This window comes from Bactrocera dorsalis, chromosome 4 (assembly GCF_023373825.1).
Source record: "Bactrocera dorsalis isolate Fly_Bdor chromosome 4, ASM2337382v1, whole genome shotgun sequence".
In the NCBI taxonomy this organism is placed as follows: domain Eukaryota; kingdom Metazoa; phylum Arthropoda; class Insecta; order Diptera; family Tephritidae; genus Bactrocera; species Bactrocera dorsalis.
In genome coordinates this window covers 61564874-61577486 of record NC_064306.1, presented here as the reverse complement: position 1 = coordinate 61577486, position 12613 = coordinate 61564874, and the positions used below count along the sequence as shown (strand labels likewise).

The following is a 12613-nucleotide window of genomic DNA, read 5'->3' as shown; positions in this document are numbered from 1 at the left end:
GTCGAGTATGGGCAACAAAACCTTATTTAATTCGATCCAAATCCGGCAAATACGGTGGTTGCAGAACGATATGAGTTAAGTTTTTGGCAGTCGCGAGTCGCAAAGAACCAATAACAGTATTACATTATGTATTATCGTGTTGAAGATACCAAAAAAAGTTTGCCTATAATTCTAGACGTTTCAGACGTATCGCTTAACACAAACAACTCATAGTATACAAATAATATACTTTGTTGATAGTTTGACCCAGCAGAGATTCTTCATAACTTTAAATATAACTTTGATTTTTAATTAACTTTATTCGATAGACGACACTTTCAGGATCGTATACGTAAATCTTTGTCTCGTCTCGCGGTCCGGATAGTCACACATAACAAAGTTTCACACACATCAACAGGACGCACTTTTTCCAAAAAATTTGTGTTTTTCGCACCAATCGATTCTTAACTCGCATGAGACACAAAACATTCTCAAAACTCAATAAAAAATTAAGTTTTTGTGCGCGGAACTGTTTTTTTTTAACGCTATCACGTTTCACCTTCTCTTTCAAACCATTTTGTAGTTTCAATGAAGCTACTAATGTCCAATATGCTTTTTGAAGACATCCATTCGAAGCTTGGTTCTTGATGGATTTCAAGTGTTCTGTGTCGGATCTGCGAAAGGGCTGGGCATTCACAGAGAAAGTGGAAGATTGTTTCCTTATTCCCTACTAGTTTGCAGCCTCGGCAGATGTCATGCTGCTATTTGTACTCCATTTAATTTCTGATGTTGTATTATTTCTTTAGCGCTGGCCAACATACCAGTGCTCCATATGTAAGTATAGGTCTTATGACCGCCGTATACATACATATGATTATACTAGGATTAAGGCTCCAATTCATGCTGTCGATTCTCTTTCAAGTGTAGTAGGCCATATATGCTTTATTTATTCTTTTTCAAACAAACCAACCATTGTCAAAATCGAAAAATTCGCTATTGGTAATTTAGAAAAGAACATGTAACTCGGTGATAATTAAGCCTTTTGACAGGCAAAAACTTGGCAAATCTTAAAGACAGCTCTAGCGGCTTACCTTCCTGATGAAGGAGTTTTAAATGATAATTTCAACATACTTTTTGATTGCAATAGTATATATGTACATACATATTCAGGCGATATGTTATTGCGGCTAGAGACAACTGAAGATCGGATTCTTCAATCAATCAAACCTCTTTTTCACAAGCGGCCTGATTATTTGGTTCGTTTTAATTTAATATTTACTTCTCCATCCACTTCAAATAAAGTTGACATTTTTGGACTATTTCTTGGGAGAACTGAATATTATCTGTTGATATAGGTCTGAGATATAGGAACGAGAGTTATTGGATGCTGGATGCTGGTTTCTACATTTCAGTAAAATTGTGCATGAATAGTGATTGTCAATTGTAAGGAAAATGAAATAATTAATAGATGTACAGGTATTTATTGAGGCTCCTTGTAACAGTAGCTAAGCAGAATTGCTATACTCGCACAATGGATAGGCTTTCCACAGAGCAAGTATTGTTTTGAGGATTGATCTTACACAAATATATTATACGAGTATAGCTTCAGCTAGTTTTGTGTGCTTAACATTTATTGGAAAACAAATGCTTCAATCGGATGCTTTAAAAGCTCTAAAAGCTATTAAACCTTGGTGTATTGGGTGTATCATGATAAAATTACAAATTTACTACAAATTCAATTATAACTGCATATGTATATAAGTTCAAAGTCTGTTCAAATAAAGCAAACATTAAACTTAAATAAATCTGAAATCTAAAATTGTGACCCCCACTTGGTCAGGTGACATATATGAAATTGACAAAACAACGACAAAACTACTCTTGATCGCCGAATTGCGGCTGCTGGAGGGCGTAAAATAACCAACTTTTCTATTATGTAGTCTTAAAATGTATTTTGCGAATGCTGTTTTAGTTCTGAAAATATAAAATTTTGTTTAATTTAATTTACACATTTCCATGTAGTTAGCTGTTGAAGAGGTATGTCTTGTTGGTTTCAATATTATTGTTATACAATCATATACCATAACATATATTTACACATATCTACATCATTGCCATTTATTTTTGCACCGATAATGTTATAGTTTTAACCGATATTCTGCTTGCCTTACTCTACAAACTGCACTTAGCACTTGTTTCTAGCAAAGAACAACATCTGTTACAGGTAACTCTCCTTTAAGCGAACGAAAATACTCAACATTTGTGGGTGTGATGAGAAAATACATGAATACAATGGAGTATCACTTGTCCGGCATTGGCAAGACCAAACATCTGGGGTCCCCAAAATATGATATAATGGTGGAGGTATCGATAGTCGCAGAGTCTGTTAAAACTCGCGTCAAGCACATACATCTTAAAAGATGAATGCTTCTCTTAGACTTAGCCACTGAACTCCATCTGGTATCGCAAATGAGCGAAACTGGTCTATGGGTGGCTCATTGGCCTATCAGATTAACCAACCTAACCTATCTTTAAACCCAGACATAAGGTATTAGGTAAGAAAGATCCCAAAATAATATTTCCTAGTTGCTACACTGACCAGCTGTATGATAGAAGAAGAGGTGGAAAAATCCCAACATTTCTTCCTTGATTGTCCCGCCTTGGGGAGATCAAGGTTTAAACAATTAGGAGCTCATATTTTAATATATTTGAGATATCACTGAGCTGGTGGGATCTTGGGGATCAGCAATCGAACCTAACCTAAACTTAACGCCGCAATACTAAAACTTTGAACCTTTTTAGAGATATCTTATCCGGTCAGGTCCCTGTTAACATGTTTACATTCATTTCTTCGGACATCTATAGTTGCAACTACTTAGATAAACCAAAGCATTAACTATTTATAGTTTGACCTCAATTTACCAAATCATATCCTATCCTTAAGTTGAAACTCTCAACATGAGCTTAAGATCAAATATTATCAGCAGTCAGTAAAGGCAGTCGATGCCTAACAATTCCCCATCATAACTTCTGTAGCCCTTAAATATATTCTCTAAGCTTTAAAGTAGAGTATACCTGTGACGTTTTCCAATTTCCCAGCACATAACACCAACACATTACGCTTTCACAACTGCTTCTTCTCCTTTTCACTCACTCACTTTTATCTAATTGAATGTGCTTTATTTGCCTAGCATTTGTTTGTGTTTTCTCTGTGAGACATCTTTGTAGTTACATATACGAAGCATGATCTTCGAAGAACCGCTACTAATGTGTCTTTAAAATTTGTCACGCTATCAACAGGTTCGCCGTCGCCACGCAAGAAGCGCAACAACTCAACGCCGGTAAAGAAAAATGCTGCCGAAAAGAAACAAATTTTACAACAACTCGTCTCGCCGGCAACGAATGTGGACAAGCCGAAAGTTAGTCTCGGTGAGCTCATCAACATGACGGAGAATCGTCTGCGCGCTTCGGCCAACAACGTTGACTCCGAGAGTGATGTGAAAGAGACCACATTCTCTGAGAACTCTGGCTCGCTGACCTCGACCAACGTAGCGAATGTTGCACGCACAATTGCCGACCCGAAACTCGAGAAGAAGGTGACATTCGCGCGACTGCTGAATAAAGTGTCCGCCGAGATGAGCTCTGGTTCGGATATGGATATTGGACATATGACGGTGAGTATGGTATTGGAAGCTAGGTGATCGATAAATAATTACCAGCGATATTAGCTAATAGAAATTACTAGTCTAGCCATTGTGAAAGTCTACTAAAGTGAGTTTTAAATTCTTAGGCAAAAAAATCAAAATATTTACATCCATATACTCAGGATCCGGAAGAGAGAGAGGCTTTTCTTTGAGCACTTCTAATGCTATGTAGTGCTTATACCCGCTGCACTCTTCATTCCACAAAGAAACAAACAACTGCTATTTCTTAACACAGAACTGTACGAATTTATAATTTTAGTGCTAAGCATTTTCGAACATAAAGCAACTACTCTAAGTTTTACTAGTCGAAAAAATATGAAAATGTGAACGTTGTTGTCTGACAGCTCTTAAGTCCATTGTCAAATTTTTACATACATTTAGAGGTTATGTTAAATTAAAATATGAAGAGGATGAGAACCGCGCACCAATCATATTAATTACTTTCATTTCCTGTCATATAACTTTGAACTCATTCACTTACATTGTGTTTTCTCTCCTCCTCCTGGGCTACTCCCTCATCACTGCACATCCTTAGAACACACGGAACTCGAGCGCTCTCAGCCTGCCAACTGATTTACAGTTTCGCGCCAGCTCAGTGCCTCCGTCACCGTGCACAAACGATATACGTTCACCGCACAGCACCTCATCGAATCAGGGTAGCGACTCACTATCCAGTTCCGACTTAGCACTTACCGATTTCGGTTTGCGTTCGATGCAGACCAGTGGCAGTGAGATCGGTGGCACAAATCACAATACCCATTTGCCGCTCGGTATTGCCGCGAGTTTGGGCGGACCAACACGTAGTCGTATCGGCACAATTGCACGCCCGAAAGTCTCCAGTGCCGACTCCATTTTAGCTATGTTCCGTAATCTTGCTTCCTCTTCATCAAACGCCAATGCCAATGCAATAACAACTGCCTCAAATACCACCACAAACACTGCTAACATAACGCATAGCGCATCTGTATATGTATCACCATCAACAACCCCAACCGCTTCTAGTCCACAAGATGATGCACCCGGTGATGACGAGTCATCCACCTCGTCTATGCATACGCCGGTTAGTTTTTCGAGTGGTCCACCCGATTCGCCCGTGTTCTATCGTCAAACCACGATTGAGGTGCCCGTCCTCGATGTTCTTAATGCGCACAAATCTTCGTCAACACCATCGTCATCGAACTCGTCATCGTCTACGAACTTATTGCACCCACCGACCATACTGCTCGAGATACCTAGCAATGGTATTAATAATAAGTGTCTGTCGCCAATACGTGAGATGCCTACACCAATGCCGTCGCCCGCTCTCACGCCGATTATGCCACGGCCGCAACGTTCTAACAGCCCGATATTCCAGGAAGATCCACTGTCGACCTGTGATTACAGCGATGATGAGCAGAAGAGCATACGCAGTGACTGCAGCGATGAGCAAATGTCGGTGAGTAAAATTGTCAGCACTAATATTGAGGTTAGGAGGACATGCGAGCGAGTTAGGAGTATCCTAACTTGTCTTCCATTATCTAAATTTGAAAATCCGTTAATCCATTCCGAAGTCGGAAATTAAAGAAACCTTAGTATATAAGAAAATCCTACCAAAAGCCATTAAAAAGCCGATTTCGTGGATCCTTAGTGATCAACTTTCTTTCATCTTCGATCCATCGCATTTACTATATTTTCCTGTCCGTAATATTTTCAAGCTATAGAACTCAAAAAACTTAGTATAAAATTGGAGAAAGATTTACGCATGAGTAGATTTATCCGTTTTTATTAAAATGTTAAATTTTTTCCTTAGTCAACCGGTCTCGATATAATGTATTCAACAAATCGGTAGGTGGCGCTGTGATCAAAAAATGTTAAAACTCGTAGGTTTGTTGTAATCTGTAAGGCTGACGACCTTACTGGGACAGATACTTAAGTGTCAATAACTGCAGATTGGAACGAGTAGGAGCTCCGTTGGCTTCTCATGGTTAATTGCTGGATTGAAGGGTTGGTCACCTACCAGGGGCTTTGCAGTCCCAAAGTCCTCTTGTCTCAGCGAAAATCATAACTCGTCACTCCCAGTAAAGTCCACCTTTAAATACTTGTAGGAGTTCCAACTGGACACTGTCTGATCGGGAGGATTCCAGTTGCTGTTTGGAAAAGGATAAGACAGAATCGGCTCAAAACTTCTTCCTCGAATAATCCGCTTTTGTCAGATCAAAGCAAATCGCAGATTTCATTCTTTTAGACAACCAGTTTAAATAGCAGAAAGAACCTCTCAAGCAGATTTGTGATAGGTTCAAGACATTTTTCCGGTCGCTGATATCACACTACAACAGTTTTTCCTATGGTTTCATAAAGGTTGGACATAACAGTCTAAGTGTGGTGCCCCGTCATGCTCAGGCATTAGCCTTCTAACCTAAGTTTACTTACGTCTGCCCTACTTTTCCTCATTGTCGCAAACTTTTTTTGTTAATGTTATATTACCTCGAAATCGAGGTCGCCAATCTTCTGCGGTCTTCTTCCGTCGAGTCTGCTAGCAAATAATGATTATTTTTCATCTACGTTAATGAAACCGAAGTCTTAAACAACGCGCCCGAACTCCTGTTTTCAATTCATTCCACCATCTTATTCCTTAATCTAACCACAGCAAGGCTTCCAAGGTTAAGAGAGTTAGGGAACATTTACCTTAATCGCTTTCAATTTTTCATTGCCATATAATTTGTACCCATGTATATTTATAAATGTTTCCTTAAGTGATTATAACATATAATACATTTTGAGACTTATTTATCAGGTTAAACATTTTTTCTTAATAAACACAATCAACGCAGATTGACTCAGATGATGGTATAATTATACAATTCGGACGCAAAAACCATAGGTGGTTTAGCTGAGAAACACTACAAACTCTGTTGCTATGTAAAGCTATTACTCTATTCTTGGACATGCTTTCATATTTCATATTTACGGCTAGTCTCTTAACATAAGTTTATAGAAAATTCATTCATATAAGGTTAAGGTTAATGATAATCATTTACAGCTATATTAATTCTTAAAGATCTTGATTGACTTGAAAAAGGTTTAAACAACGAAAGACATAACTTTTTAGAGTTAGAAAGAAGGCAAATCTCGAATAGAAATCAAAAAGAAACGTCGTGGGTACCTGCTGGCGACATCCTTACCCCACACCGCTCAAAAGCAGAAATCAACGTGTTGATCAGCGCCCGAAAATGCCAGGTATTTTTATCACCAATTGGTTCGAGGTCCATCTGAAACCTCTGCCGTACTTTGAGACCGGCACTCGGCTGCAATGCAACTCCACATTGAACTGACAAAGTGTCAGTTCTTCCCACCACAACCACTACGACACTCACTGAGGAACTCCAAGGGCTCCTGCTCTGCTCTGGACCCGTGACCAGGGGTTGGACCCGCATGCGCAGATTGGAGCGAACTACAAGAACCCCTGTTCGCCGTGGTAACGGAGACTGCATCCCTAAGGACTTGTACCACTACGCCGCAGAACCTACCCCTAGCGTCATCTTGTTAGCGGGAAGAGGCGCAGTGAGCTTTTTCACGGATGAATCGAAGCTCCAGGAGAAGGTTGCAAGTGGAAACTTCTGTTGAAAGCTCACAATCAACTCCTTTTTCTGACTGTCCGACCACAGTAGTGTCTTTCAAGCAGAAGTGACAGCCATCAAAGTAGTAGCTAACTGCGCTAACCTAATGAGCTTCGCATCCGTTCGCATTGATCTTCTACAAACCAAGAAAGGCCGCCGATTTATGAGATAAAACTTGGAGATTTTTTTATGGAGTTTAGTTAGTTTCCTTCGACAAGGACCTCGGAAAAACATACTCAAATAGTGTCTAGAGAATCTATATGGGACTTTTGGTTCAAATGAATCCAGTTTTCCTAGTTTACATAGGCCTGAACGTTGTGTTATGAATCTAGCCTTCGTGGGCGTTTTCTTTAACACATCTTCAGGTATTGACTATTGTAATAATATCAGGGATTCTTTTAAAACCCTAAAACTTCAGATAAAACTTAGAGCAGCTTCCAGGTAAATGAAAAAGATAGACAACTCTGCAAAACCATAGAAAACCAAATATTCAATAAAAGTAGAATATATGTTTAAACCACAAGATTTCATAATATAGTAATTTTCAACTATCAGTTACATTGCTTTCTTTGTACTAAGCTGCTTCAAACCTACATATGTAAAACCATTAAAATTCAGATGTTACTTCTTCTCTAATGTTGCATTTTTCGTTGTCATTTCTCATAAACTTTGTCCAAGGAGAAGATTGTACTGGATCTGCATACGGGTAAAACGCATGTCATTATTGATAGTGATGTGGAGACGACACCCACTGACACCGCAACCACCTCCATGGCAGGTCAGAACCGTGGAGCGGATTTACTTAATAAACTACCGCTCTTGAGATTCTCACCACCCACGCCGACAGCAAGCGGTCTCCAGGCAACTAACACCGTTCCGAAGGCTGGGGTAGTGGCATTGAAGCCACCAGCGATTGTCATCGATGTGGAACCACCAACACCGGAGGAGAAAACACCGCGACCGCGTGATCTCATCATACCAACATTGACCGTGGAGCATCCGAGTCCAACGAGAAATCGTCACCCGATGATCATATTCCCGGGATCACCACCACCGCAACGAGCCAGCATAGGTGAAACCAGTTTTATGTTTCCAAATAAGCAACAACAAAAAAGGTATATAAGTAGTGCACATCGCTTTTCGTTTCTTCATCTTTCGTTGTTCCTTACTGTGTTCGAAATTCGATTAATCATTTACCTGTATTCACACTAATATTTATGTGCAGTCGTATTCCTTAGCTTCATTTAGGCGAGCCATTCACAGCGTTTTAGTTATTTACTCACTTTTTCGAGCGCACATGTTGAAATGTACGTGTGTATTAGTGAATCCACCCACTAAATCACCTAGAAGTTCATAGCTTATCTTTTCTAGCCTGGAAACTGAAAATAATTCCAAATCATATAAATAGGTTTAAATGTCTAATTTTTTCCTCCCGACTCTCTTCGACAGGCTCTTAAAACAATTTGAAAAACCGAACTCGCTAGAATTTCCCTTTGTGCCGCCAATGATTACCGTCACTTCCAATATGAGTGAACTGGAATCGGATGCCGAGCCAATGTCGCCAGCCACGAAAACCGGCAATCCAGGCGGGTTGATGCCACCAAACCCCGTTGGTATGTGCTACCTGAGTCCATTCACGATGTGCAGTCGTGCCGATCGCACCATCTCTGAAAGCAATCTTAGCTCTTCCGGCTATTCGAGCATGGCGAGCCCCGGTCCAAGTCGCTGCGGCTCCAGTAATCCATTATGTCCTGGCGAAATGGATGAACCAGGCAGTGGACATTCCGGTGGTGGTCTTTCGCTGCATGTAAATCTTTTGAATAGGCGAAAAAACTCCGCTTTAGCCAGCTGTAAAGAGAACATAACGAATGGTAAAGGTGCCGGCGCTGAAAGTGGCGCGACAGGCAGCAGTACCGATCATTTGAATAGACCACGTTCCGATTCGGAGACGTTCTCAGATGAAATCATATTGGAGTCGAATGACGAAGGTATTGGCACCGATCACGTCGACGAGAAAATGGATGATTGCCGCTTGAGCAGCAATCGCTTCAAAACTCTCGGTGCCTATATGGCCGAGCACGTGCTAATCGAGGTAGACGAACCGCAACAAGCGGCAAATACCAGCACCATGAGCAGCACGAGTGCCAGCAATCAAATGGCACAACTACAACTGCCTTCTATTGTGATACAAATTGATGGTAACGAAAAGGGTCTGTCACCGGTGTCGTCGCGGTCGGAAAGTCCGCTGAGTGAACGCGCCAGTATGGGACGCTTTTCGCCACATTTTTATGGACGTAAAGATCAATTGCCCTTCACCGATTCAGATGGCCTCTATGACTTTCCGTCGTCGGATGGTAAAGGCGGCTCATTCACACATCAGCGTCGCAGCAGCAGTAAAAAACGCGAACGCAAATCATCGAAATGTTCAGCCACACAATCGCCGACAAAGCAACAACTTGATATACCGAGCAAGGAATCGTTGACTGCAACCACCACGCCGAGCAGTAGTACACATACATGTAGTAAGCATTGTCTTTCGCATCATCACCCCTGTCCAGCTTCGGCCGTTACTACACGTAAGAGTCCAAAGAGACGACTCAATAGCAGACCACCAGTGGCGAGCAGCTCATCCTCATCGGAGAGTCTAGTTTCACCCAAAGAGTTGGCTCTATCACGACCTCTGCCGCGACGTAAGTTAAAACGTAAGGCACATTCTCTATACTGATTCAAACTATATGTTTTGTTTCTTACAGGTCTCAATTCTCCGAATCGTGAGAAGCGTCCACGAAAACAGGAGAGCCTCAGCGAAGAAGAGGTGGCCGATGTAAGCGGTTTTTGTATAAATTTCAAAATTAATTTTTATGGTTTATCAATTTTTTTTATTCCATCTTTTCGAAGGCTTTATTGCGCCGTATATCACCCAGCATTGTAAAGGAAGATACCGAAACTGTTAAGCCGAAATGTAAAATAAATCGTTTGCGTGCGATCGGAAATCAAATAAGGTAAGGATTTTTAACCCAAGTAAAGCCGAGTTGGTTTTATTTACTAGAAGATATAAGATTCCGCTGACGGAAATGGGCGACATTCATCTGCAACCGGCGGATACAGTGAAATATCTAGGGCTCATCCTGGATAGGAAGCATTCATGGAAGCCGAATATCGAAGAGAGAGCAAAAAAGACAACAATTGTCTTATACTTCTGTAGAGGAGCCATTGGAAAAAGGAAGGGCCTCTCACCGAAAGTGCGCCTCTGGCTCTACGACACCCCATTCAAGCCCATTATTGCCTGTGGAATCTTTATGTGGTGGAGAGCTCTAGAAAAGACCACACGTGCAAAGAAATTCGACAGCGTTTAACAGACGGCGCCCATCAGCATGTATGGCGTACTAAGGTCCACTCCAATTACGGCACTTAAGGCCATCTGTGGGGGGGCAGCTGATTAACTTCTATAGAAAATATATATTTCTATATCACACTACACTCTTGCTACAATTTGTTCTCGAAAGAGTTCTCTGAGATCTTTCACTAAATTCTAATCTAACTCTTCTAATACAGATTTTTGCGTCGCTTGAAAAAGTCTATAAAAACGCGTGAGCGTCTAGCCTCACCATCGGATAGTTGTCCCGAAGAGAATACCGACGATATGGACTCGCCACAGGCTACATCGCCGTTGCTACAACCGGCATCGCCCAGCAAGACGCGCATAGCGTTGTGTCGGCAAAAGCGCCTGCCTAGCGGTACTTATGGCATCACAGCGGCCGCACTCAACTCCAGCAACTGGAAGGGCATGGATCGCAGTCTCATCGGCGATGATCTAAATAGCGATTAAACCCAAGCCGTCGTAATGAAGGCGGGCACGAGTTGGTTGTGTTTGTGCCGCACACCACTAAGGGGCGAAGCGTAAGGCTGAAATTTACGAATATTACGTAATATTTAAATGTGTATACACAGTGTTTACAACCAATATGCATTAATAGCGTCAAGTGTAGTTGTATAGGTTGTAGCTTATAAAGAACTTAGAAATACGGTAAATAATAGTGCTTAGTTAAGTAAGTTTAGGTGTTTAAGTTAGTTAAATATGGAATTGATTTTTTGTGAATGTAAAACAGTGGTAAGCACACAGTTAGATATATATATGATATATAGTATATATACATATAAGGTATCTACACATACATACATGTTTAAGTAGCAAATGTGCATAAGTAACACACAGCTGCAGATGTGAGTTTGAATATATGAGGTATATATTTGCTATACTCGTACTCAAATGCTGTATTGTACGCCCTTACCGATAATAGTCACGCCTAAATCCACTTGTATGTATGTACAGTTGTATCCGAAGCAATAGCATTGCAAAATCATTCTAAATTCCACTTGCGCCACACGAAGTTCTTAAAAGCAAAAATTTAAGTGGTTCTTCTCGATATTGCAGTGTATCGAGCACACGATGCATACATATGTACATTCAATATTTATATATATATAGTTAGTATATTCGAGTGTAAGTAAATAATATAGAATAATTACGTAACTTAAATATTAAATTAGAGATAATAGGTGAAATGTGCTCAACAATTTGCGCTGTGTTAATTTTGTTTGATGATAAACTAACACAAAAACAACAAATTAGATACAAAAAACAACACAAAACTGTTATGCCTTGTGTGGGTATAGAAAAAACTAGTTATATAAATGGATTCGTTAATTATTGAACAAACAGAGCTGGCTGTTTAAAGACAAATTCTTTGAACAGTTGAAGTTATTTGGAGACTCCTTTTTTCTAATTTTTAATTAATTTTTTTCAAATTTTTTATAACTTTTTTTTATTTTTTATTGATGTTTTTTATTAATTTTTTATTAATTTTTTTCCTATTTTTTTATTACTTTTTTTCTAATTTTTTATTGGTGTTTTTTATTAATTTTTTATTAATTTTTTTCCTATTTTTTTATTACTTTTTTTCTAATTTTTTAAAACTTTTTTTAATTTTTCTCCTAATTTTTTATTAATTTTTTTTTAAATTTTTTTTTTAATTTTTCTAATTTTTTTTTCTAATTTTTTTTCTAATTAAAAAAAAAAAATTTCCAACCAACGAATATGAAAGTGATCTCTTTATTTTAAATGCTTACATAACCAACTGGAGGAAACTAAAGCGTGATGAATTTCTAGGTTCCCCACTTTTATAATGTTAAAACACAGAAATTTCAAAATTAATGGGTAATAATTACTAGCGCCCGAAAGAACATTCTTTGACATTTATTTTTCGAAAATTATCTCTTTCAAATGTTGGTCGCGGCTATGCCTTTGAGATCCATTCGTTGAACCCAATTACA

General features: G+C 39.5%; 1 protein-coding gene across 11 annotated transcripts in view; it reads left to right on the top strand.

Moving 5' to 3' along the window:
- Positions 1-11995, top strand: part of LOC105229811 (uncharacterized) — a 212483-nt gene extending 200488 nt beyond the window's left edge. For 6 of the 11 annotated variants that reach the window (XM_049454218.1, XM_049454227.1, XM_049454221.1 and 3 more), the window contains 7 exons: positions 3280-3653; positions 4219-5118; positions 7958-8394; positions 8729-9969; positions 10033-10103; positions 10178-10281; positions 10835-11995. In XM_049454218.1, coding sequence (XP_049310175.1) covers positions 3280-3653; positions 4219-5118; positions 7958-8394; positions 8729-9969; positions 10033-10103; positions 10178-10281; positions 10835-11108 — 3401 coding nt within the window. In that variant the 3' untranslated portion in view covers positions 11109-11995. Of the gene's footprint in view, positions 1-3279; positions 3654-4218; positions 5119-6456; positions 6582-7957; positions 8395-8728; positions 9970-10032; positions 10104-10177; positions 10282-10834 lie in introns of those variants that run through there. The other 5 variants (XM_049454220.1, XM_049454219.1, XM_049454224.1 and 2 more) reach the window with 5 other exon arrangements.
- Positions 11996-12613: the final 618 nt, after the last annotated feature.